Source organism: Hemisphaericaspora subhashii, assembly GCF_019202705.1.
Source record: "Hemisphaericaspora subhashii strain CBS 10753 chromosome Unknown scaffold15, whole genome shotgun sequence".
Taxonomy (NCBI): Eukaryota; Fungi; Ascomycota; class Pichiomycetes; order Serinales; family Debaryomycetaceae; genus Hemisphaericaspora; species Hemisphaericaspora subhashii.
This window is the reverse complement of record NW_026057436.1, coordinates 85755-109922: the sequence shown is the minus strand read 5'-3', so window position 1 is coordinate 109922 and position 24168 is coordinate 85755. Positions and strand designations below refer to the sequence as shown.

At 34.1% G+C, this 24168-nt stretch overlaps 11 protein-coding genes across 11 annotated transcripts; 3 read left to right on the top strand and 8 right to left on the bottom strand. All coding sequences in view use genetic code 12, as the record gives it.

Annotated features, from left to right (window-relative positions):
* Positions 1-380: 380 nt before the first annotated feature.
* On the bottom strand, positions 381-2135 carry J8A68_005660 (uncharacterized protein; the record flags this gene model as incomplete). The annotated part of the gene is made up of 1 exon (XM_049409750.1): positions 381-2135. The coding sequence occupies one exon, from the start codon at positions 2133-2135 to the stop codon at positions 381-383; it is 1755 nt and encodes a 584-aa protein (XP_049261076.1).
* A 500-nt stretch (positions 2136-2635) lies between these two features.
* Positions 2636-4165, bottom strand: J8A68_005659 (uncharacterized protein; the record flags this gene model as incomplete). Its single annotated transcript, XM_049409749.1, has 1 exon — positions 2636-4165. The coding sequence occupies one exon, from the start codon at positions 4163-4165 to the stop codon at positions 2636-2638; it is 1530 nt and encodes a 509-aa protein (XP_049261075.1).
* A 538-nt stretch (positions 4166-4703) lies between these two features.
* J8A68_005658 (phosphatidylglycerol phospholipase) lies at positions 4704-5840 on the bottom strand (the record flags this gene model as incomplete). Its single annotated transcript, XM_049409748.1, has 1 exon — positions 4704-5840. One exon carries the CDS (start codon positions 5838-5840, stop codon positions 4704-4706), a length of 1137 nt encoding a protein of 378 aa, XP_049261074.1.
* A 3549-nt stretch (positions 5841-9389) lies between these two features.
* On the top strand, positions 9390-9611 carry J8A68_005657 (uncharacterized protein; the record flags this gene model as incomplete). Its single annotated transcript, XM_049409747.1, has 1 exon — positions 9390-9611. The coding sequence occupies one exon, from the start codon at positions 9390-9392 to the stop codon at positions 9609-9611; it is 222 nt and encodes a 73-aa protein (XP_049261073.1).
* Positions 9612-10498: 887 nt separating this feature from the next.
* J8A68_005656 (NAD(+) diphosphatase) lies at positions 10499-11881 on the bottom strand (the record flags this gene model as incomplete). Its single annotated transcript, XM_049409746.1, has 1 exon — positions 10499-11881. The coding sequence occupies one exon, from the start codon at positions 11879-11881 to the stop codon at positions 10499-10501; it is 1383 nt and encodes a 460-aa protein (XP_049261072.1).
* Positions 11882-13293: 1412 nt separating this feature from the next.
* J8A68_005655 (ATP-dependent RNA helicase) lies at positions 13294-15099 on the bottom strand (the record flags this gene model as incomplete). The annotated part of the gene is made up of 1 exon (XM_049409745.1): positions 13294-15099. The coding sequence occupies one exon, from the start codon at positions 15097-15099 to the stop codon at positions 13294-13296; it is 1806 nt and encodes a 601-aa protein (XP_049261071.1).
* Positions 15100-15357: 258 nt separating this feature from the next.
* On the top strand, positions 15358-16887 carry J8A68_005654 (mitochondrial 37S ribosomal protein mS29; the record flags this gene model as incomplete). The annotated part of the gene is made up of 1 exon (XM_049409744.1): positions 15358-16887. The coding sequence occupies one exon, from the start codon at positions 15358-15360 to the stop codon at positions 16885-16887; it is 1530 nt and encodes a 509-aa protein (XP_049261070.1).
* A 166-nt stretch (positions 16888-17053) lies between these two features.
* NIP7 (ribosome biosynthesis protein) lies at positions 17054-17599 on the bottom strand (the record flags this gene model as incomplete). Its single annotated transcript, XM_049409743.1, has 1 exon — positions 17054-17599. One exon carries the CDS (start codon positions 17597-17599, stop codon positions 17054-17056), a length of 546 nt encoding a protein of 181 aa, XP_049261069.1.
* A 203-nt stretch (positions 17600-17802) lies between these two features.
* J8A68_005652 (pseudouridine synthase) lies at positions 17803-19543 on the top strand (the record flags this gene model as incomplete). Its single annotated transcript, XM_049409742.1, has 2 exons — positions 17803-18032; positions 18103-19543. 2 exons carry the CDS (start codon positions 17803-17805, stop codon positions 19541-19543), a joined length of 1671 nt encoding a protein of 556 aa, XP_049261068.1.
* A 205-nt stretch (positions 19544-19748) lies between these two features.
* On the bottom strand, positions 19749-20942 carry HRR25 (serine/threonine protein kinase; the record flags this gene model as incomplete). The annotated part of the gene is made up of 1 exon (XM_049409741.1): positions 19749-20942. The coding sequence occupies one exon, from the start codon at positions 20940-20942 to the stop codon at positions 19749-19751; it is 1194 nt and encodes a 397-aa protein (XP_049261067.1).
* Positions 20943-21557: 615 nt separating this feature from the next.
* J8A68_005650 (uncharacterized protein) lies at positions 21558-23336 on the bottom strand (the record flags this gene model as incomplete). The annotated part of the gene is made up of 1 exon (XM_049409739.1): positions 21558-23336. One exon carries the CDS (start codon positions 23334-23336, stop codon positions 21558-21560), a length of 1779 nt encoding a protein of 592 aa, XP_049261066.1.
* Positions 23337-24168: the final 832 nt, after the last annotated feature.

Genomic DNA, 24168 nt, shown 5'->3' with positions numbered 1-24168 from the left:
AAAAATTCTGATTTATAGAGAGAAGGCGGGATAAATATGTATGTCTGCGAATCACTTTGGTTTTTACAATTAATAAGCAAAAAATCATAATATAAGAAATTGTTTAGAAACTGATTAATCTATAAAGTAAACACAAGAGTCTGAATGGTATAGTAAATCAATTCTATTCTACATCTATAGTATAAATATTCGGAAGGTGCTATAATATCTATGTCATGAAATTTATGCGTACCATTTTCCACATATCTAACACACAAGTCTCAAATCAACTCTTATTGCCAAATATAATAAGGTTAGTTTGTGCTCAATTTAATTATTTTATCCAAGCTGCCACTATGAACAATCTCATCAACTTCAACAACGCTTGCAACCAGCCGTTTCTATTGATTGATGCTATTATCCTCCTGGTTATCCGACTTTACTTCATCAATTCGTAAATCCTTCTCAGACAATTGACTCTGTGACATTGATTCTGCACACTCACTTTCCAATTGGTTATATTCGTCCATTGGCAAGTTTTTCCAATCACGATTAACGATGTTATACACCAGCCGCCGCATCATCCCAAGATTATCCCATTCTCTCAATCGTTTTTTAAAATAATAAACTCGCACCTGATCCGGTATCGGACAAGTTCCGGATTCAAATTTTGATTTCATTATGCTACGCCTTATAGTATATATGAAACGAATCATCTCCTTTGATTGGGATTCTTCTTTTCCTTGATATACGTGTTTGTCTAGCTCATTAAACCAGACTTCCTTTTCATCGGGTGTGAAACTATTCCATTCTTTTCTTGTCTGTGGTCGAACATTTCGTTCCGAATCACCTAAATCGGATGCTCTTTTTAATGTATAATATCGAAATCCTTGACGATGTTTAAGTATTTCTCGATCTTTCTGTGGTTCATATCTGGGTTTTACTTTTGACAGTAATGATACCAATTGTTTATCGTGTACAATATATCCATACTTTATCATATCTTTATATTGTAATCGATATTTCTCCTTTTCTTCCAATGTCATTTTTTTCCATTCTTCAAGAACAGCAAGATAATCTTTCCGAGGTACATGTAGTTGCACCTTTCGTAATTTCCGAAGTTTCATATATTCAAAATATACAAGTGCATCCTTTAAAGTTATTTCTCCCGAAATTCGAATCAGGCCATCTGGATCCCTCTTAATCGCACTATTTTGTTTTATATGTTCTGAGGGTGGTTCCGATGCCAGTAAAGCTTCGAGGGTGGAAGCTCTTGTTCTTGCTTTAAGATCGAAATAGATTAATTCATAATATAATAATTCCTCTTTTGAAAGTTTTGTATATTCAGACTGACCACGATTTTTTGCTTCCACAAACCCAAATGGTACAAAAAAGGGGGTTCTTAATTTGACATAAAAGGTTCGTAATTCACTTCTACGTAGTGGAAATGATGTGACTCTGACTTTAGGTTCGGGTTTCGGTTTGACGTAATTGTTATTCTCTTGAGGGGAGGTTGTAAGTGGAACAATCTTGCCCTGGTACATATCCCTACCGGCAGATAATAATTCACGATATGCATTTCGATATTCGAATCTCTCTGAATCTGGAAGATCTTCCCATTGGACATTATTATTTTCATTCAATTCGTTGAAATATTTCTGGGCATGATCTAAATTCACTTCATCGTCAAGTATTATAATGGGATCATCACCTTCCTTCTCTCTCCATGAAACCCCACTAAGTACAGATTTATTCTGAGCTAAAACTAACTTAAGATCTCTATATTGTTTATCTGCTATATCTTGTCCACTCAACAATAATTTCTCATATTGTTTTCGAAAATCTTCTCTCATTAAATTAGTCATTTCAAGCCATTTTTTCGTAACACGAGGTAATTTCGTGCATGATATGTTCTTATAACTTTGACATAGGGCATAATAACAATTCCATGCTTGTTTGAGTGTAATTGGGGAATTCAAATGAACTCTATTCTTTTTGTCAATGGTAACATCGAGTTTATTGATTGGGATTATTCGTTTGGGGAGTAATGGAATTGAAGTTTTCCCAGGGATCGATGGAAGTGACTTATATCTTTTTGAACTCCAATTGAGTATCTTTGGATATGAATTCAATTGCTTTTTAGTAGATACTAACATTTGGAGAATCCGGCCATCACCTAAAAGAGTGAGTTAGAGATTAAAAAGTGATAAAAAAAATATTTCCTCGCAAGGCAACACGCGATGTGGAGAAATCATCGAGAAACGGCTAACACGAAACCTAAGAGTAATATTCTTCTATAAAATGAATACAAACGGCATTATATATCTAAAACTCCAATATCTATATACAAATCTCCCCAATCTGTCTAAGCCTGATCTACCTTTGCAACTTTCTCTCGGCCACCACCATCACCACCGATCTTTCCTTCGTTTCTTAACTTTGGAATCATAGTCTCTGCATCGCTCGGGGAAGAGTCGGAAACTTTTGCAAGATATCGATTTCTAACCTTTTCATATTCTTGGATTGTCCTTAATCTTTATTCCTGTCCAATCATTCGTAGCGTGTAATTGAAATTATTCCCCGTAATTGTCAATTCTTTCATTCGTTTACCGCGATATTAAGTAAATTTATATACAGCTTGTGCTGGTATTGTTGTTTACGATTTTGATTCTTGGAAAACTCCTTTTTGTCTTAAGGAAAATACATGTCGAGCAATTTCTGGTGATTGAAATTCATTGGTTTCAGAAAGGACTAGGGATTCGAGTTCTTTTTGGATTAATTGTTTTTCTCGATTAGTTAACATTTTCCATTCTGTGTATAACTTATCAAAGACCGAATTTGACGTATCACTACCATTGATACTTCCCGATTTCAACTTTAATTTTAAGAAATGATACCACCTAACTGCTCCCCACATTCTTTGTATACGGTACCTTTCCAAAGCTTCGATTTTTTCTCGAATTGGGATTAATTTCATGCGATGCAATGTCCAACCACCTTCTAATAATTTCATATACTGCAATTTATATTCATTCCTTTCCTCTGATGACATCTTCATCCATTGTTTATCAATAGCATCAATTTTAGCTTTATTGGGTGTTTTCGACAAATGTACTTCTCCTGACTTAACGAATCTAAAATAGCGATGAACTTGTTTATAACTAGGTTCGCCTATAACTGTAGCCGTATCTCCAGATAATTTAAACTCTAATTTTATATGCTTCTTGGGTTTTGGTTTTGGTTTTGGTTTTGTTTTTGCTTTCCAATCAAGATATATATTTAAATAATAATCCAATTGTTCTGTTGAGAGTGTTTGAAATTCACATTGACCTAGATGGTCAACATTAGGTTGTCCGAATGGTAAAAAAAATGGCCGTTTTAATGAAACATAAAAACTACAGAACAAGCTTTTATTTATATTACCTTTCTTGATCTCAATTTCCACTTCCGGTACTGGCTCTGGCTCTGGTTCTGTTTCTGTATATGGAGCATCGGTATTCTCAATTGGGGGGATTGTAACGGGTACGATCTTACCTTGGTATAAATCCCTCCCGGAAGATAATAATTTACGATACGCATCCAAATATTCAACCTTGTCTTCATATGGAAGTCTTCCCCAAGAATCTTTATCATCATTTCCAAGATTATTCAAAGCATTAAAATATATCCTACCATGTCTTAGATTTATTCCATCCTCAATTATAATCTTCCCCTCCCGTTCATAAAACCTAACCCCACTAAATACCGATACATTCTGACTCAAGACCAATCTAAGATCCACATATTTCTTATCAAATACATCCTTACCATACTTCAATAACTTCTCATAAGTCAACCTAAAGTCCTCCCTCATCAAATCCGTCATCGAATCCCATTTCATTCGTATTCGATCCCCGTCACAATGCGATGGCCGAACATGACATTGTCCTAATGCATAATAACAATTCCAGGCTTGTTTTAGAGTTATAGGAGAATTCAATTGAATCGTATCATTGTCTTCATCAATGGTTATATCTAGGTTATTTATGGGTATTAGTCGTTTTGGAATCAATGTTAATGGGGGTTTTGGTGGGATTGGTTTCATTAGACCTCTTGGTTTATAGCCATATGCTATATATCGTCTTGAGATGCAATTATGTATGATGGTTGGATACCCATTTCGTATTTTAGTAGTAGACAGTATCATTTGGGTAGAACCATGTTCTGTTTACTGTTTGGTTTAAAGTAGAGATGAGTAGCTTACTGCTTTCATTTGTTTATTTGAAAATTCTTGGCGACATGGATGTCGCAAGACACAAATGTCGTCAGCAATAACTTGGTTGCAAAAAAAAAACACACGACTGTTAGGGATAAGGAGATTCGTAGGACCCGGTTTTAGGCCATGGTCGTAGATAGGGTCCTTTCCGGGATCAAATGTTGGAGGTATACTGTCCCTAGTAAGGGAAATTCGGTTTTAGTTTGAGAATTTTAGGGGATAGTAACACGATGCTCATCTTTAATATGTCTTTCAAGAAACCCAGTTGAGAGATGATGACATTGAGAGAAGCTCAAAGGCTTGAGATTTCCTATAATAAAAACAACTAGGTAGAAATACATTTCTAGGGATTATATATTTATATAATCTAATCTAAATGGGCAACTCAGGATTACCCATTGGGGTTATATTACCCATGCGCACATAGCAAAATAGTACAACATCTCTCTCTCTCTCTCTCTCTCTCTCTCTAAAAGATACCAAACTTTTGACAAATATGGAATAACCAAACTGCATAAGAATTGATTTGAATATGTCTAATTTTATTTTCATCAACTGGTAACTCATATTGTTTTTCTTCTTCAGTTAATCTCTTATCACCTGCCCAATAATTAAATTGACTAAAAATATGATATGATAATCTTTGTTTGAAAGTTAAGTCACTCAATAAATCAGTAATGGAGCCAACCAAAGGTGTGGTTTCTTCTACTTCTTCTTCTTTTGGTAGTTGATCTTGATGTTTGAAGGATAACATCAAATCAGGAAAATCACTAATGACGCCATATTCGCTAAGTTCAGCAATTTTACCTACTTTTGTTAAATAATCATATTGTAATCTATGATTTATAGTCCAAGAATATAATTTTAAATCTTGAGCTTTTAATAATGGAACGAATTTAGTCAAGAAACCAACTGACCAACTTGCTAAATAAATTAATGAAACTCCACTTAATTTGAATTTAATTCTATCATTATCGGTTACTCCATCCAAATAATAATTATAATTAATATAAAAGATTGAATCTCTCCAATTGGTACTTATATGAAATATATCAAACATTGATCCATTATCAACTGCCTTAAACTTTTGTTGAAAGAAATCATCTTGATTTAAATATTTTAAGAAATTTAAATCCCAAATACCAAATTGAATTCTATTGATCCACCAATTTAAATCATCTTCAATAATAAGTAAGTCTTCAATTATATATTTAGTAATCTTTGCAGGATTGAATCTTTTAATATCCAATTGTAATTTCAAAACTTGTTCCTTTTCATTATTATCAACATAATCTTTATAAAAATGCAAAACATCTTGGAAACTAAGTAAAGGATATCCACCATCAAGAGTACGTAATTCCTTTAAAGTATCAAAATCAGTTTCAGTAATGGTATAATCAGTTTCATTACCATCTTGATCAACAAATACTCTTTTGGTATTTCCATCATGACTAATAACTATTCTATTATCTTTGGTTAACCATAAATCAGTTTCTAAGACTGTTGCACCAACATCATATGCTGCTTTGAATCCTACTAGGGTATTTTCAGGATGTTGGCCCTTGAAACCTCGATGACCAACTATTACGGGTGATATGGTTGACATGATATAATAATAACGATGATGATAACGAATGAAGGGAGCACGAAGGACGTAACCACGAAGAATATTGAAAAAGGTTGTGCAAATGAAGGATGGTTAAATAAAAAAGAAAATGACCCTTGAGAGGCAAACCACGTTTTTCCATTTTTATATTTTAATAAGGAGATTTGGTTACTGACGAAAAAACCCAAAGGCAAAATGGCTTGTGGTAGAACAATGGATATCACTGCCTGCCTTTAGTTAATACATTCCAAGTCTTTGTATTGTTTTGTGGTACATTAAAAAAATTTATAAATTTGTAGTTTTCGAGATTCGTTAACAAATTCATTCCCATTCTACTTTAGATATGTAAGGTAGAGCAAGAGCAAGTCTTAGTATCATTTAGATTCAGTAAAACTAAGATTTTGTAGATCTATTTATATATATAATATATAATCATAAAGAGATATAAGAAGGATACCTCATCATCGCCATCTTCACCCTCGGGTCATCCATCCATCTAAGCCCAAACAGCCGAATGGCCCCGGGCCGGAATACTTTCCTTATAAGGAAAAATCACAAAAAATGCTAGAAAGTGGCTTATTAAGTACAAATATTTGATTGTCTCTTCTTCCCTTTTCCTTTTATTACAATAATGGGTTTCTGCACTGAAAGAAAAGGGAGGGAGATACAAAGAAGGAGTCAATAAAAGTGAAGTTGCATGGTTTGTTAAAGTGCTATTAAATATGGTGGAGAAAACTTTTGGATAGTTTTGTTGTAAATTTTCTGGGGTAATTATGGTAATTAATTAATTAATTTGGTTGCAAGAAAAACAAATTCTTCCAGATTTCTATAGTATTCTTATGATGATTTGTAATAAACAATATCCATTATTAAATCTGGATATATACATATGATACCCACACACCTCTATCTTCGTAAGCACTCTTTGGATTAAATTTAAAATTGATTCGAATCAAATCTTTCCCGTCAGATTTGCCAAAGAATTTAGAGAAAAGATGTTGCAAATCTTTAATAAAACTTCTAGACTTCGTACAACACGGTAAGAAACCCCTATCCGTGATATGAAAATATTGACAAACAGCTTAGAAGATGTAGCAGAAGCTTACTATTAACTTGCATATTTGACAGGTCTTTAGATTGGCTCCAGTAATTTCTTAATTTAGTTGGAATTGCTGGTGCTGCCAAAAAAAAATTAGGGATCAAATTCAATTTGGTTGTAAAAAAAAAATTTGTTGCAAATAAAAACTGCTGTCTTTTTATCTACCAAGACAAAATGAGAATAATGCTATGAGATCTGATAAGATTGTACTAGCCAATTCATTTGATAGGATGGGTAAATAGTAGATAATCACATATAGTTGCTAAATTTGTCCGTGAAATAGGCTTGGAGACTTCTCATATTGGGGAACCAGTTAACTGCTTACTACAAGATTAAGAATAAACTTAACTAGCCTCACTCTGATGCCATTCTTGTTAAAGTTATATCCTTTAAAGTTCAATATAGGAGATTTTATCCTCACCAGGGTATTGAGGAGGTTTGCAAATAAGTCTGAAGGGATTGTTGGAATTATTCCCACCATTTCACAAATTTCTAAATTTGTTGTGAAATCGCCTCCACCACACGCATGTCTTTCCACTACCCTTTTGATCATAAATTATACCCCTTCATGAAATCATTCAAAAGAGGCCGTGTAGCATTTGGTATAGTACCTTTTGGTAAGCTTGTGATCCATAATTTTGATATATCTTGTAGACTTTTTGCCGTATAAATAAGAATTTGATCTAATTCGGGCAGTTGTGATATCACTGTTGTTACGGATTGAGGTTGGTTGATGAATAGTGATGTATGGATCAAAACCTGGCCAACAATTACTATTTGAAAATGTTGCACGACCATTTTTCAATAAGACTACATGTACGGGAGATGACTTGAGGGATGAATGATTCTTCATTTTATAATCCAACTTACTATCACTATTAACCATGAGATCTGGTTTGATCAAAGAGGCAGTGGCAGGACTACTTGTGAAACATTTCTACGCTTTCATTTACTAGACAGGGAACGGGCATCAACGTTTTGTTTTTAAGAAAATAGCGTTTGGTAGTATTTCTTTAAAGAAGAATCTGTTAGCATTAACGAAAGAATTCAGTCCAATCGAATCAATCCAAAAATTTCAGACATATCAATTAATTTTCATTCTTCCAACAGAGAATAAACTTCTTAGATTAATGGTACTGATTATTCATACATCACAACGAGAAAACTATTACGAAAAATTACCCTTCCTAAAATATCCTTAATCACGCCGGGCGTAATTATCGCTGCTAGAATTAGTCTGTGTTGTTGGTCTATGGAGATCTAGATTCTTATTTTTTGTTTTTTGTGTTGACTTCGAAAATTTGCAACATTTAATATTTTTTACGCTCAGATTGCAAAACAAAAAAAAATTGAAACTTCTTTCAATTCTTTTCTTCTTTACCGCCCACAAAGAAAAACCAACCAACTTAATAATGTATTCAGTTCTTCCAAACTCATCAATATCATCAATACCATCAATCCCTCAAAGCCACTTATGTCTTTTAATGTTCCAAAAAATATTCTTGTCAAAGTTATTAACAAGGAAAATGAGATCTATTTTGAGGCGGTTAACCTCCACAGAAACAAAATTGAAACTTCTTCCAAACCACAATCATCATTCCAACATTCCTACTTCCTCGTCACCAACTCAGGATACTATCATCCCATTGAAGTTAATTGACAACCATTGCTATTATTTCAACACACAAAAGAAGATAGCATGAAGAATTAATTGGTTGGTCCTACCTTGACGATTTTGGAGAGAGTTTTTGACTGGATTTCAATGGGATCGGGTATATAATCCTTTCATATTGAACTATCCACCTGACCAATGGTTAGTTTGGTGTGATGGGGTTGCTTATCTGATTTCAGGGGATGAAGGTTTGACTTCGATCTAAGTTGGTCATTATGGTAACTTTCCATTCATTCTCAATCAATACTATATTTCAACCATAGTTATATCAAATCATAGATCAATCATGGAACTCAAGAGTTGGCAATGGTACAATTTGGAAAGAGTTTTTGACTGAATTTCAATGGGATCGGGTATGGAATCCTTTCACACTGAAATTAGCCACCTGACCAATGGTTAGTTTCGTGTGATGGGGGGGTTTTAATCTCATTTCAGTGGATGAAGGCATTGACTTAATCTAGGTTGGGATTAAGAAGAAGGTTGTAATCAAGACAAAAATAGATTTCAATTTTGGCAATGAACAATTTCAATGGATAGTGATGGGGATTTTGATGGACACTTCAATTGTGGTGATGGAGATTTTCATTTTCATTTTGATGTTGTGTTGGAACAGTTTCAATAGTGGTGGTAGAGATTCTCATTTTCATTTTGATGACGGCGGTGAAAGAATATCAATGCAGATGATGGGGACTTGAATTTGAATATTGATGGTAGTGGTAGAAGAATTTGAATGTTGACGGTGGTGGTGGTGGTGGTGGTGGTAGTGGTGGAAGTTTGAATGTTAGTGGTGCTGAATTTTGATTTTGATGGTGGTGGAGATTTCATTTTGATTTTGATGGAGATCATGGAAGAATTTGAATGTTGGTGGTGGTGGAAGAAGATCAATGCTCCTAGTGGAGATTTGACGTTGGATTTTGATGATGCTGGTGGAAGAGTTGGAATGGAGGTGGTGGAAGAGTTTGAATGGATGTGGTGGAAATGTGAATGTTGGGATGGATGAGTTTGACTGGATGTGGTGAAGATTTGAATGTTGGGGGAGATTGGATTTTGAATTTTGAGGACGTGGTAGAAGAGTTTGATTAGATGTGGTGGATATTTAGATGTTGGGGGAGATTGGAATTTGGACTTTGATGGTGGTGTGGTGGAATATTGGTGTTGGTGGTGGAGATTTGAATTGGTATCTCAATGGTGATGATGGAAGAAATTGATGTGGAGTTCCGTGATAGAGATTGTAGAATTTTATATAGGTTTGTAATTATGGTGGGAGAGAATTTGGGAAGAATTTGATGTGGAGTTCAATGGTGGTGAAAGAATGTGGATACAAATGGGATTTCAATACTGGATAGGGTGGGGTCATTTGGGAGCTTTCAATGTTGGTATGTAGAGAATTGTGTCGATACTGTATCCCTGGTGCACTTAGTTCCACGGGTGCCCAGAACGGATGGCTGGCCCAAGTGGCCGGACATCTAAGACCCATAGCACTTTAGGAAGACATGGTAGTAGAGGGTGGTATACGACGAGGACACTGGGGACCAAAGTGAGCATCATTATACTCATCTCGGATCTACATGCTTGACTGTTGTCAGCCAAGGTAAGAACCACGCACGAGTACGATTCGACAAGCTGATCAACCTGTGTTGAATGCTGTTCCAAATAACAGCAACGAGGACCTCCGGGTGAGGTTCAATGATGAATGAAGGTATACACATTCATTTTTCGAAGCTCAGTAGTTTAAATAAGATTTACGGCAAACAATTGTCAAAGAAGAGAAGTGATTTATATCCAAATTATTTAACAGAGGTTTATCATGAAATTAATTGCAAACGTTTTAAAAATTGATCAAATCTAAAAATAGTACTAATAATATATATCAGGTAGAGGCCGGTTCTACAACTTGTGTTTCTTATTTGCTTCATCAACCACCAATTTAATCAATTGGAAAGCAATAGATTCCGGCATTGGTAAAAGTATCCCCTCCGGGTTAAACTCACCCTTTTCCCCCTCACTTAATTCATCAGGATATATCAATTTCCTCACAAAATCAGTATCAAACCATCTAGCATCACTTAACTCATTATCATGACCCAAATGAATCGATTCATTCTCGCCATTAAAATCAACAATCCCCATACAACCAATCATCAAATTCGAAGGAAATGGCCAAGGTTGAGTCATAATTATATCAATCTCACTACAATTCACCCCAGTTTCTTCCCATATTTCCCTCTTAGTGGCGATTTCTACCGTTTCGGAAGGTTCCATGAATCCGGCGGTACATGAATACATCTTGGTGATTGCATATCGTTTAGATAAGGATAATAAAATCTTGGATCTATCTCTACTGGCAATAGTTGAGATGATTGCCATATCGGTTCTGGGGAAAGATACATTGGCAACATGGGAACTTTTGACTGGACATGCGAATTTTTCACCTTCCCCTTCTGGATCATCTTCATTAATGTCGATTTTTGTATTTGTACAATATAATTTCCCTCCAGCATGGATTGGAATAGTTGGTTCGCCACACCCGGGACAGAATCGATTTTTATTTAACCAATGGAAAAACATGGCCCCATGAGAGAATAATGAAGCTTCTTTATGTTCGAATCCAAGGAAATGTTTTCTTGAATGAGTAAAAAAGATTCCATTATCCAAGGGAGATTTCTCCGGTGTTTGTGAAGCTTGGTTGATATAATTATTGACGAATGAAATGATTGAATCGGATAATTCTTGATTGGGGGTTATATCAACTGCATAATAGGCAATTCCTTGATATCTACCTTGATGATCTAAATATTTTTCATCAGAACATTCATCATCAAATTTTAATGAATATAAATCTAATCCAACACTTTCATCAAGTAATCCTAAAAATAAGAAAACTGGTTTATTGCCTGATCTAATTGTGACTGATTGATTACGATTATCATTATTCCAAGTATGTAAAATAGATTTCCATTGAGGAATACCATCAAATAATCCTGTTTGAATCAGTAATTTACCAGTATCACTACTAAATCCAACTTTCCCATGATTTAATTCAGTTAAATTAATTTGATTAGAACCATTAGTTAATATGGTTAATTTATTCTTGTTATGAATTAAAGGTTTTTGACGTTGATAAAATATAAATCTTGTTGAAGGATGAAATATACTTTGAGTTATAAATTCATTATCTTCTCTTAAGAATGATACACGATTAAGAACTTCTGTACCAAAATACATATCTTGTTGTATGTCTCTAATTGTACTATGACTTGAATGTGACATTGTCCTTGTTGCTGTTGCTGTTGTTGTTCTTAGTTGATTTGATAAATACTTTCTTATCATATAAATTTATATCATAAGAATAATTTAAATCGTGGTTGATGAAAAATTGGAAAACTCAATGAAAATTTTTGCTTATCAAAATTATAATTAATAAATTAATTTGTTGTTTATCCGAGGGTTACAAAACTGAAATAACACCACACTCTCCCCCACACACACACACTTACAATAGAATACAATACAATACAATACAATAGAAGAAGTACTATTATGAAAGTAAGACAATATTACAAGTTGAATTAAGAATTAGACCAGATCCATATGATTTGACCGTAGATTATTATATCCGAAAACCTTAAATAATTATCAAATCATAGTCTCGTTAAACGTTATATGTTCATGCTTAATAGTTTTTATTAACTATATTACCCATTTCAAGAGGCATATTAGGTTCCAAGTTTAGCAATATCGCCAATACTGGATCTCCTGATTGGCTCACCAGGAGCATTTCCTGGAAATGTTTGAGAGTAGTTAGTTGTTAATTGGACTTTTTTTATTTCTTTGCCTTTTTATTGCCCCTCATCAATCGCTTATCAGTAACCTCATACAAAAGCAGAATTTACTAAAAATCAACAAACTCTGGTTGTGGCCCGAAAGGTGGTCTAGAAGATCAAAAGTCTTTAGTTCAGAAACTTGGGCGACATAGAGAATTTATACGAAGCTAATTGTCAAAAAAACTCTTCTTACCATCTCAAGAGGGATCTGATGATTGGAAGAACTTAAATTCAAGAGTAGTCTTTATCAAACAATAAAATCATCAGAAGTCTTCATCTCTAATATCATCCAGAAATTCAGATCCAAAAGTATATCCCACTCTCCAAGGATCTGAATCCCTTCACATGACATTAATGATTCAAAATCTCTGACGATTTGAATAAAAACCAGCTAAAGGAAATGAGAATGTAAACCATAAAGTACCAATGAGAAACGCTATGAATAAGCACACTCACAAAATGTTAAAATGGTCATTTGTTCTTCCTGGGTCGTATAGTCTAATCATACCATGTGGCAAAGGTAAGTAGATAAAGTTAAATCCCAGGGTATGCAACTACATAGAAAATTAAGTCATAACACCCGAATTGTATTCTTTTATTTGTAATAATATTTCTATTTACATGTATTGTTCAAATAAAAGTTCCTATAAGTAATCTGTTAGTAAAACTCTAGTTCATCGAATTGAAATAAGATATTAGGGTATTGGTTATTTGAATCAGATAATAAAGATATCCTCCACATAAAAATTCGGAAGTCTAACGTCATAAAAATCTTTTTAAATCATCACATAAAACCAATACCCTCCACCTTTCCCTCTCCATAAAAATAAACATACCTTTTCTCTATAAACCTTAAATCTATCCAATGGTCATATTTCTAAGTACAGCAGTTCCTAACCCTTTTATCCACGACTTCCTTGTCCTTCTATCCACAATAACAAATGCTCTCCCCGATTGTCTCATTCTTCCAGTTCTACCCAACCTATGCACCAAATCCACCGATGAATTCGGCAAATCAAACAATATAACATTTTTGATCCCCACAAAATTCATCCCCCTCGCCATTAAATCCGTACACACCAACACCTTGATATTAGACGTTGTATTCTCCGGATCCAAAATCTCGGCAGGCTGGAGAAATGGCTGCAAGAGTTCCAAACGTTGTTGTACGGGTATACTACCTTCTATCCCCACGATATCTTCTGCCGGGAATTTATATTTCTCAACTAAGGATTGAACAACTGGTTGAACATCAGATTTTTGATTCACGAAGATTAAAATACGTTTAATTAATCCTGGTTCGGTTCCATCTTTTGATATGGCATATATTGCCTGGGCTAAACATCTGGATTTAGATCCATGATATGGGGATTGTTCAGCATCCAAGACGGAGACTTTGATGGTTCTAGGGATTTTATGTAATTGTGGAGTGACGGCATAGATTAAGTTGTTTTTCTTACCTACTTTTGGGAAGAGTTTGTTTAAAGTAGTTTGGAAATTTTTGGGGATTGTAGCAGAAACCATAATTAAATCTCGTAAATTTGGTAAGATTTTAATAATATTAGTAGTATCTTCAATCCAAGATTTATCAAATAATGTATCAGCTTCATCTACCACACAATATTGCAAATTTTTAAAAATTCGATATGGTTTCCCGAAATTATTTAAATTTTCAAAACTAGCAATCTTAGCCGGAGTAGTCACCAAGACATCAATAGTTCCATATTGTCCACAAGCATCAAATAAAACCTTAGGAGCATCACCAGTACCAAATTTCATAACATTAAGTCCTAATGTTTCATTCTCCTGTAATTCCAAAAACTTGTTATAATTCCCCGGTACATTCAATTTCTCATAATCAATAGGATATGAACCAGCGCGTTGCAAGACTTGATAGACTTGTTCAACCAATTCTTGAGTCGGCAACAAAATCATCGACCTCACTCTCTCCCCTCTTTTCTTCAGTCTATAATACTCATCTACCTCACCATTTAATTCTTGAAATAATTTAAAATCATCTTGTTTCAATTTCGTCAAGATTGAACTCAAATATGCCCAAGTCTTACCCGATCCAGTCTCAGCAGCAACTGTAAACACCTTCGTCCTAATCTCTTCTTGTTCTTGTTCCTTCTTCTCCGTCTCCTCATCCTTCTTCATCTCCACCTCCTCTTCTTCCACATTCTTCGCCTTCTTCACCGTCCTAGTCTGATTCAACTTCCTTATCGTGGCAATCTGCACTGGGGTCGGTTTTATCTCCACCCCCTCGATCAGACTCCTTCTGGGACCTTTTATCAAATATTGTGACTTAATTTCTTGAATCATGACATCCCTAACGGTAGGAAAAATCCTCAATTGATCAAAATTATCAATTTTATCAATGGGGACCGATTTAATCGAGACTTCTTTAGCTGTCTTGGTGGGGGCTAATTGTGAGAATTTCCCGAATGAGAAGACACTCGTTTCCGGGGCTGGTTCAAGCGGCGTGGTGGATGTGCCTTTGGTGGATGGTTGTGATTTGAATCGATGTTTGGGGAAGGGTTTTGATGATCGTTTATTGGGTCCACTGGGACGTTTGAATCTGGATGAGGATATACATCGTATTTGGGTATTACTATATTGGTTTATGAATAGTTGACATTCTCTTGTTAATCTTGATCTTATCATTACTTTAAGAAGACTAAACAATAGATGTAAGAAGAAGAAGAAGAAGAAGAAGAAGAAGATCAAAGGGATGAGATGAAGCCAAAGAAAGACACTGAAAAATTTTCTCACCAAAAAAAAAAATCTGAAGGTCGTGTACCTTTGGTCAATATTTCCGAATTGAAAAATTTTTAAATTTTATGAATTCTCACCAATTATCAATAGAGAACCAATAGAATAGGACTCTGACTAGAGATAGAGATAGACACTTGGGAGCAAAACATGTTAAGATCATCTACTAGCTCTTTGGTGAGATCCACTACCAGCAACATCTTAAAAGTACAAGCACAACAACTCACCAATGTCAGATCAATTTCAACTACTCCAACATTATTAGCAAAACCACCAGCAGGTGCTGTTAAAGGTGGTAAGAAAGCAGTTGCATTCACCCGTAAATCGCAAAAGGTAAATGCTGAAGAAAAGAAACCTAAGAAATCAGGTATGACTCATTACGGTTTCAAAGATGCAATTAGAAATTTAAAATTAGAATCAAATGCCAGTGAATTCCCAAATGGGATTGTACCATTAACTGGTAAAGAATTGATTGAATTAAGTAATGGAAGTAAGATTAAATCATATCCTGAAGAATTACAATTAGGTTTGACGATTAGTGGATGTTTTAAGAAATATCAATTTCATGAAATGTTCAAGACTCCAGTGTCTTTTATTAGTTCAAATTTAACGCAATTGAATTCAAAGTTTATTGAAGAATTAACTAAGAAACCTTCAAAAGACAATAGATTCATTCTTACTGGTGCTAAAGGATGTGGTAAGTCTACTTTAATAACTCAAGCAATTGTAGTATCTAAAACCACCACCACCACCGCCGCCGATTCCAGAAAGATTGTTGTATTACATTTAGATGATGCTTCATTGTTAAGAAATGGTACTTCAGATTATATCAAAAATGATAAATTAAATAAATATCAACAACCAATGTTAACAAAAAGATTTATTAGAAAAATTGTTCAATTAAATAAAGATATTTTCAAAACCTTGAAATTATCAAAAGATATTATAATTCCAACAAAAACTAAAGATTTACAATTAAAAGCAAATGAAAATACATTATATGAATACTTAACTCAAACTCAAGAATTCGCCAGAGGGAACCCTACCAATGCTTTCCAATTCTTTATTGAACAATTACAATTCCATTCCCAACAAGATAAGGGTATTTCCGTCTTCACTGCAATTGATGATATTAATTCAATCATCGATTATCCAGAAACTTTATATAAACATCCAGATTTCACCCCAATCATGGTTGATGAATTTGAATTAGGGAATTTTGTTCTTCAAACCATAAGTGGAGAATTATCCTTCGCTAAAGGTGGTGTCTTATTAGCTACTTCATCAGCATACAACCCGCAACAAACCTTGCAAGTCGCACTTGATCCAACTAAATTTAATGCCTATGAACAACCACCTAAATTCTATGTTGATTATGCTGATAAATTATTATTAAACAATGGAGTTAAACAATTACCAGTGGCTAATTTTTCATTTGATGAAGCTGAAGAATGGATTAGATTTTTGAATTATACTGGAATTGTCGTTAATCGTCCTGATTATATTGCTAGAAAACCAAAGAAATTAGATGCTAGTGGTAATGTTGTTAAAGAAGAAGAGGTTCTTGATGTTGGATTTGATGAAGTAGATCAATTAGATAAGATTACTAGAAGATTGTATGTTGCTTCTCAAGGTAATCCTTATGATATATTAAAAGCTTCAATCTTAACTGTTGCCTAAACTATTGCGTAAGCAATAGTTGTATACATATCTATATATTATATATTACTGGGTCCCATGGGCCCCATGAACATGTACATACAAAAAAGTCCTACAAAGACTTAATAATATATAACAAATATCATTTCATTATTATACATGAACTAAACATCTAATATACACAACTCTAAGTAAACAAAGTATCTTCATCTCTTAAATATTCACCAATATCACCTTGTCTAAATGCAACAATTTGAGTTGGACCCAAATTCCTAGCTTCATTAGTCGACTTCGAACTAACACCAAACCCTAAAGGAACATCATTCATACTATAAACAATAACACCAGCATGTTCAGGTATATCATCACTCATTCTCCCAACATGGGCTTTCAAGACATGATTCCCATACAAAAATGGCATTTCACCATTTTGTTTAATCCAAATTTTGAATTTTGCATATTGAGCTAAATAAGGTAAACTTGTAATATGAATTCTAAATTTCCCCGTCTTGGTGAATTTACCAAAACACGTACCTAATGACATTAATTGTTGTCTCAGTACCAGGGTAGCATATTTTGATATTTGTTCTGAAACATAATATACACGATCTTTTTGAAGACGGAAGACATGCGGATTGGTTGGGTTGTCTATAAGGAATGAAATGTTCCTACCGATGTAGTTGGCTAGTTTCTCAAATACAACTTTTGTTTCTTCTTCTGTTAATTGTCTCATCTTTGGTTTCTTGTTTAGTCTATATATATATTTATAAAAAGAAAGAAAGAGTATTCACTAATAAATCTTCGAGATAATTTATTGGAATTTTTTTTGATCAACAAGTGCGATGAGCTTCTAACAAGTCAACTGAAAAATTAATGAACACCTCTGAAAAACTTTTTACTTGACTGAAATTTTTCTTTCAACAACCAACAACCATCATGTCAGAGGAACAACCACAACACGACACACCTCAATCCGTCGAGTCATCATCAACCACCCCAGTCATTCAATATGATGATCAAATCGATGACTCTTCCTATAAACACCGTGATCAAAAATCGAAATGGACTCGTGCTCGTACGGGCGATAGGTCAAATGACAAGAAAAGAGCCAGAAGAGAAATTGCTCAAGAAAGAAGAAAGAACGAATATGAACAAAAGAACTCAACGTACGTATGTCCCAGGACCTTAATCCCTGAATACACCGTTAAAAGTGATATACTAACCCTTGTTGATTAGTCCATATGTTCCTAGATTAGATGAAAATGGTCAACCAATTCCTAAATCAGAAAGAAAACCAAAAAAGAAATGTGCAGTCATGATAGGATATTGTGGAACTGGATATAATGGTATGCAACTTCAAAATGACCCCGCTATCAAAACCATCGAACGTGATATCTATGAAGCCATGGCCCGTGCCGGAGCAATCTCACCAGAAAATGCTGACGATATTAAGAAATCAGGATTCATGAGAGCTGCTAGAACCGATAAGGGGGTCCATGCCGCTGGTAATGTCATTTCCTTAAAGATGATAATTGAAGATCCGGATATCAAAGACAAAATTAATGCTGAATTACCGGACCAAATCAGAATTTGGGGAATTCAAAGAACGACTAAATCATTTGATTGTAGGAAATTATGTTCTTCAAGGGTTTATGAATATTTATTACCTACTTATTCATTATTACCTCCTAAACCAACCACGGTCATGGCGGAATTAGTTAAATCAAAACGAGCCCTGAACCCGGACTTGTTCCATCCAGATCCAGAAGGTGAAGCATGGTGGGCGGCCACTAATCAAAAAATCCTCGATGCCGGCATTTCCCAATCCCAACTCGATTCAATCGGCACCGCCATCGAATCCGAACTCCCAGGTTCCTCTACGGCTACTCCAACCCCGACACCAACCATCGACCCAGAATCTGGTGAACTCACCACCTACGGAAAAACCCTCAAATCCATCAAACAAATCGAAACCCAATCCCGTCGCGCCTACCGTATCCCCAACAACCGTCTCTCCCAATTCCGATCCGCCATGGAACAATATCAAGGCACCCACAACTTCCACAACTTCACCATTGGGAAATCCTTCAAGGACCAACTGGCCCAACGCTACATCATCTCCACCAAAGTTCTGGACCCATTCGTCATCGAGGGCACGGATACGGAATGGATATCGATCAGAATCCATGGACAGTCATTCATGCTCCACCAAATTCGAAAAATGGTGAGTATGGCCAGTATGGTTGTTCGAATTGGATGTCCCGTAGAGATTATTCAGGATTTCTTTAATAAAGAAAAGATCAATATTCCAAAAGCTCCTGCATTGGGATTGTTGTTGGAAAATCCCGTGTTTGATGCATATAACCAGATGCTTACCAAGTTGGAATATGATCCTATTGAATTTGGGAAATATGATGAGGAGATGGAGAAGTTTAAGATGAAGTTTATTTATGATAAGATATATGCTGAAGAGGCTAAGGAGAATGTGTTTTATGGATTTTTTGGATTTGTTGATACCAGAAGTTTGGGTGGGAATGGTAATACTAATACTGTTGATTCTGAAGGTGAAAGATCAGAGGGGACAAGTGTTTTTGATTTCTTGTTGAATTATACTAAGAGAAAAGAACAAGAAGCTGCCGCTGAAACTGCTGCCAAACAAGAAAACAAAGATGATTAATAGTTCTTGTATGTGTATGTATATTATTTAGAAAGCTAAAAGTGTATAGAAACCTACTTATGTTTTCTCTCTCTCCCATTAATTAATTATATATATATAAAAGATGATTGAAATAAAAACGAAACTTTAAAAAGCAAATAAATGAATTATGTAAACAATAATAATAATAATAATAATGAATATGATATGTAATTAGTAGTTAGGTTTAAAGCCATGCTGGGTTTGCTTGAGGTGGTTGTTGTTGTTGTTGTTGAACAACTCTTGGTTTATCCTGTGGTTGTTGTTGTTGATAGCCATAGTTTTGATAACCTACACCAGCAACAGTTGCAGGATCAACCATTGGCTTCCCTTGTTGTTGTTGTAAGGATGCTCTTTGTTTTTGAAGACGTTGTTGTGCTGCAAGTTGATCCTGTGGTTGTGCTTGTTGACCTTGCTGTTGCCCTTGTTGTTCCTGCTGTTGATCTTGTTCTTGACCATCGGTAATCTTTCCTTGAGCTCTTTGTTTCTCTTGTTGAAACTTATATAAAGTCCAATCAAACACATAATCATAACGATAATTTTCCTTTTTAAATAAATCTCTAAATAATTTTCTTAAATATGGATAATCAGGTTTATCATCAAATCTTAAAGTTTTAATATAATTCATATAATCTAAAAATTCTTGTGGTAACCCCTTACATAATATATTATTAGGAGTTGTCATTTTCTTTTCCATAATTCTATCATATTTCTGTCTCTTAGTAGCTGCTTTTAAACCTTGCCATGGTAATGAACCTCGACAAAAATAAATCAAAACATAACCCAAACTTTCCAAATCATCTCTTCTCAGTTGTTCAATCCCTAAATGAGTGTTTACACTAGCATATCTTGCAGTCCCAGTCAAATTCTTATTCTCTCTATATGGAATATGTAAATGAGTTCTTGGATCTCTATATTTCTTAGCTAATCCAAAATCAATTACATTAACTTGTGATCCTCTTCTACCAATTCCCATTAAGAAATTATCCGGTTTAATATCCCGATGAATAAAACATCTAGCATGAATATATTCAATCCTACAAATCAATTGATCAGCTAATAACAATACTGTTTTGAAGGTGAATTTCCGATTACAATAATTAAATAAATCTTCTAAACTTGGACCCAATAAATCAATAACCATAGCATTATAATCACATTCAGTTCCATACCATCTTACAAATGGGATACCAACACCTCCACTAAGGGCTTTATATACTTTTGCTTCATATTCTAATTGAGGATGTTTAGCTTTGGTGTTTTCTAATTTGATGGCAACTTCTTCTCCTGATATGATATTGGTACCTAAATAAATATCACCAAATGATCCTGATCCAATTTTACGTCCAATACGATACTTCTTACCAACTCTTAAGTCCATATTGTTTTACTTGTTATTAGTTATGATATGATGATGATATGCTAATTTGATGATCTTAATATATTAGACGCTGAGGTATTTTCTAGTGTCAGGTGTGTGTCTTGTTTGTTAACAAATGCTGAGTAGGTGAGTTTAAATTATCTTCAACTTGGTAATTCTCTTATCTATCCGTACATATATATATATATATCTTTATATACAGTTATGTGTATATATTTGGTGGTTGAGATAAAGATGGAAGGTAAATATATGGGCTGAAGTTGATAATTGTTGTGTTGCGTGTAAAAATCTGATGATGAAATCTTTTTATTTCCTTAAAAAAGTTTTTATTACAGTTTTAATAAAACGACATTTTCTCTCTCACTCAGTTTTTTCTTAAGTTTCTTTTTTTTTTTTCTTACTTTACAGAAGCACAAGAAAATTTAAAAAGAAATTTAAATTTTGCATGACGAAGAAATTAGAAAATGTCGTAGTAGTTACATATCCACACATGAAATGTCGTTTAGCAAGTCACGATGCTACCATATGCCGCGGATATCAATTAGCCATGGAATTAAACGGCAAGAGAGATATACAGAAGTAAACTCAACCTATTTATTAACTATACACCCAGATCTAATTCAATCCATGAAGACTTCTAAACATATCCAACACACTAAAATAATGTCCCGTAACCCCCAATACAACACAAATATGCCATAAATTATGACTAGCCAAAAAATAATCTACCCACCATAAACTCATAAAATCATTAGCATATGGAGTCTTTATCGGGTGTTTCTTAAAATGTTTATCTAAAATCTCTTTAACTCTCCAATCACTATCCAAAGGATGTTTATCGACAATTTCTTCAAATTCTTCTTCAATTTGTTCCATTTCTTCCACGCCACTAGTTTCAACAATATCCAATAAAACATCTCGGGTGTCATAATTATGTTGACACATAGCGGTATTATTCTCCTCTATAATCACATCATATCTCCATCTTTCAGGAATCAAACCTCCATAGAAAATAACCCCAATCCAATACCATAAGAAACTTTTATATACCAAGGGGAACATAAACGTCAAAGCATTCCAAACCCCTTCATAGAAAGCCATACAAATAGCCGAAGTAATCCCCAAAAATGCCAATCCCATGAAAAATCCAATTCTCAAAGATCTACATTCCGGTTTATCAAAATATGGCGACCAATTAAAAATAAACCCCGTACTACCACAAATACTCGAAAACACAATAAACAACATCAACAACTTCGGATGATTAAACAAAGCACAATATTCAACCACAATAACCAGACAAGTAATCAAAACAGTTATACCCGTATAATCCACACATGCCATAGTTTGTCTAGTAGGATAATGAGCAAAACAAGAATATGTATGCCAAGCACTTGAACTGATCAAACATTTAGCAGCAGCAGTTAAAAAGACATACATGGCAACATTCCCCGCTGTTGTATTATGACTAAAAGCATCCGTCAGAGGGAAATGAACAAAAGCGAGATATAATATATACATGAGTCCAATTATATGAGACCAAATATTCATGGATTCATTATGATTGAATTCGAATATGGACCGTAACATGGTTTTATGACTTAATGAAAATCGATATCCCTCGATAATGTATTTGTTTTCTCGCCAACTTAATGGTAATTCATAATAATGAATTAATCCCCTGGTGGTGGCATTACGTAATGCTCGATTAAAATTAAAGAATCGAAGTTTGTTAAGGATTTCATCATGGGTGTAGTCATCAGTGGCGGCTGGTTTATGGGTTTTAATGAAGTCATCAATTTGAAGAAGTTTTTCATCAAAATATTGAATTGTGGTTATAATCTTTTCCGTTAATACTTCTCTTTTATTATTGTCACATGATTTGGTGATGGTAAGATCTATTAGTTGTTCTTCATCTTCTGATTCATAAGATGTGAATAAATAATTATATTGATCATCTAATGTTTTATATAAATATTCCAAATTATTAAATGAATTAGTTAAGACTGATTTCTTAATTAATGTTAATCTTTGATGAATTAAATTTAAATTATTCATGGAGAAAGTTTTCAACAGATGTAAACTAGCAGATGATGAACTTCTTCTACTTCTAGTAGTTTGTTTTTCATTAAGATTAGTAAGTGGAGTACCTTGTTGTAAATCTAAAGAATCAACTACTTCTTGTTCAGAAGTAAATTTGAAAAATTGTTCAAAGTTATCTAATCTTGCTTCTATTGATGATAAGAATTTATCTAATTTATCAACTAAAACTTCTTCTGTTGCTGATAAAATACCATTTGATGATGATGATCCTTCTTCTGGTTGACGCATTGGACTCCTATTTCTTGTATTGGAAGTTGAACCTACTTCAAGTGCTGTAGTGGATGATGACATTATGGTTGGATTACTATTAAGAACTAACTAGCAACAGTAGCAGCAGTAGCAGCAGAGAATAGGAGTGGTAAATGAACGTAAGATTTCTACTTTTTAATGTAAATTAAAGTAAGAATTAAATTAAAGGGGTTTTTTCTTTCTTTAATGTGAAATATTGGAAAATTTTAATCTGTTGATATAAATTTAATATTTAATAAATTTTAGTTCTTACATTAAATAAAAATATTTTTTAAATGTCGGAAAATAAAAATTTTATACTGAAACAATTGACGACATTTATTCTTTATACGACACTACACAACTTAACTTTTAAGTATACGTAGTTACATTTCTATTCCATCCCCTATGTGTTTATTAATCCACATGGGTAACATCTTAATAAGGGGGTAATATACACATTCACACGATATGATCACCAATCAATTGTTTGTTTTGGCAGTTTCATAACACATCGTCCCTCCGCCTTTTACTCCAGGTTACACATCGTACACACGCACCTCAAGCAACCGATCAACCTGCCGACATTCTCATTTCTACCGACGACATTCACCGTTTTTCTTTTTTAGTTTCTCCTCCTATTTCTTTTTTTTATTGTTGCTTGGTTTCTTTTATAGGAGAAAAGGAGTAGCCGATTTCTCCCGAGGTCATAAGCCATTGTTTACACATTCAAATTAGTAGAGATCAAATTATTACCGATAGACTGTTCTACTATATAATGATTAAATTATATGATATATACATGCAAAACATGTGTGTCTATTAAAAAAGAATTTACAAAGTAAATAATAATACTTAATACAAACTATACAACCCACTTCTCTCTTCTCCATAC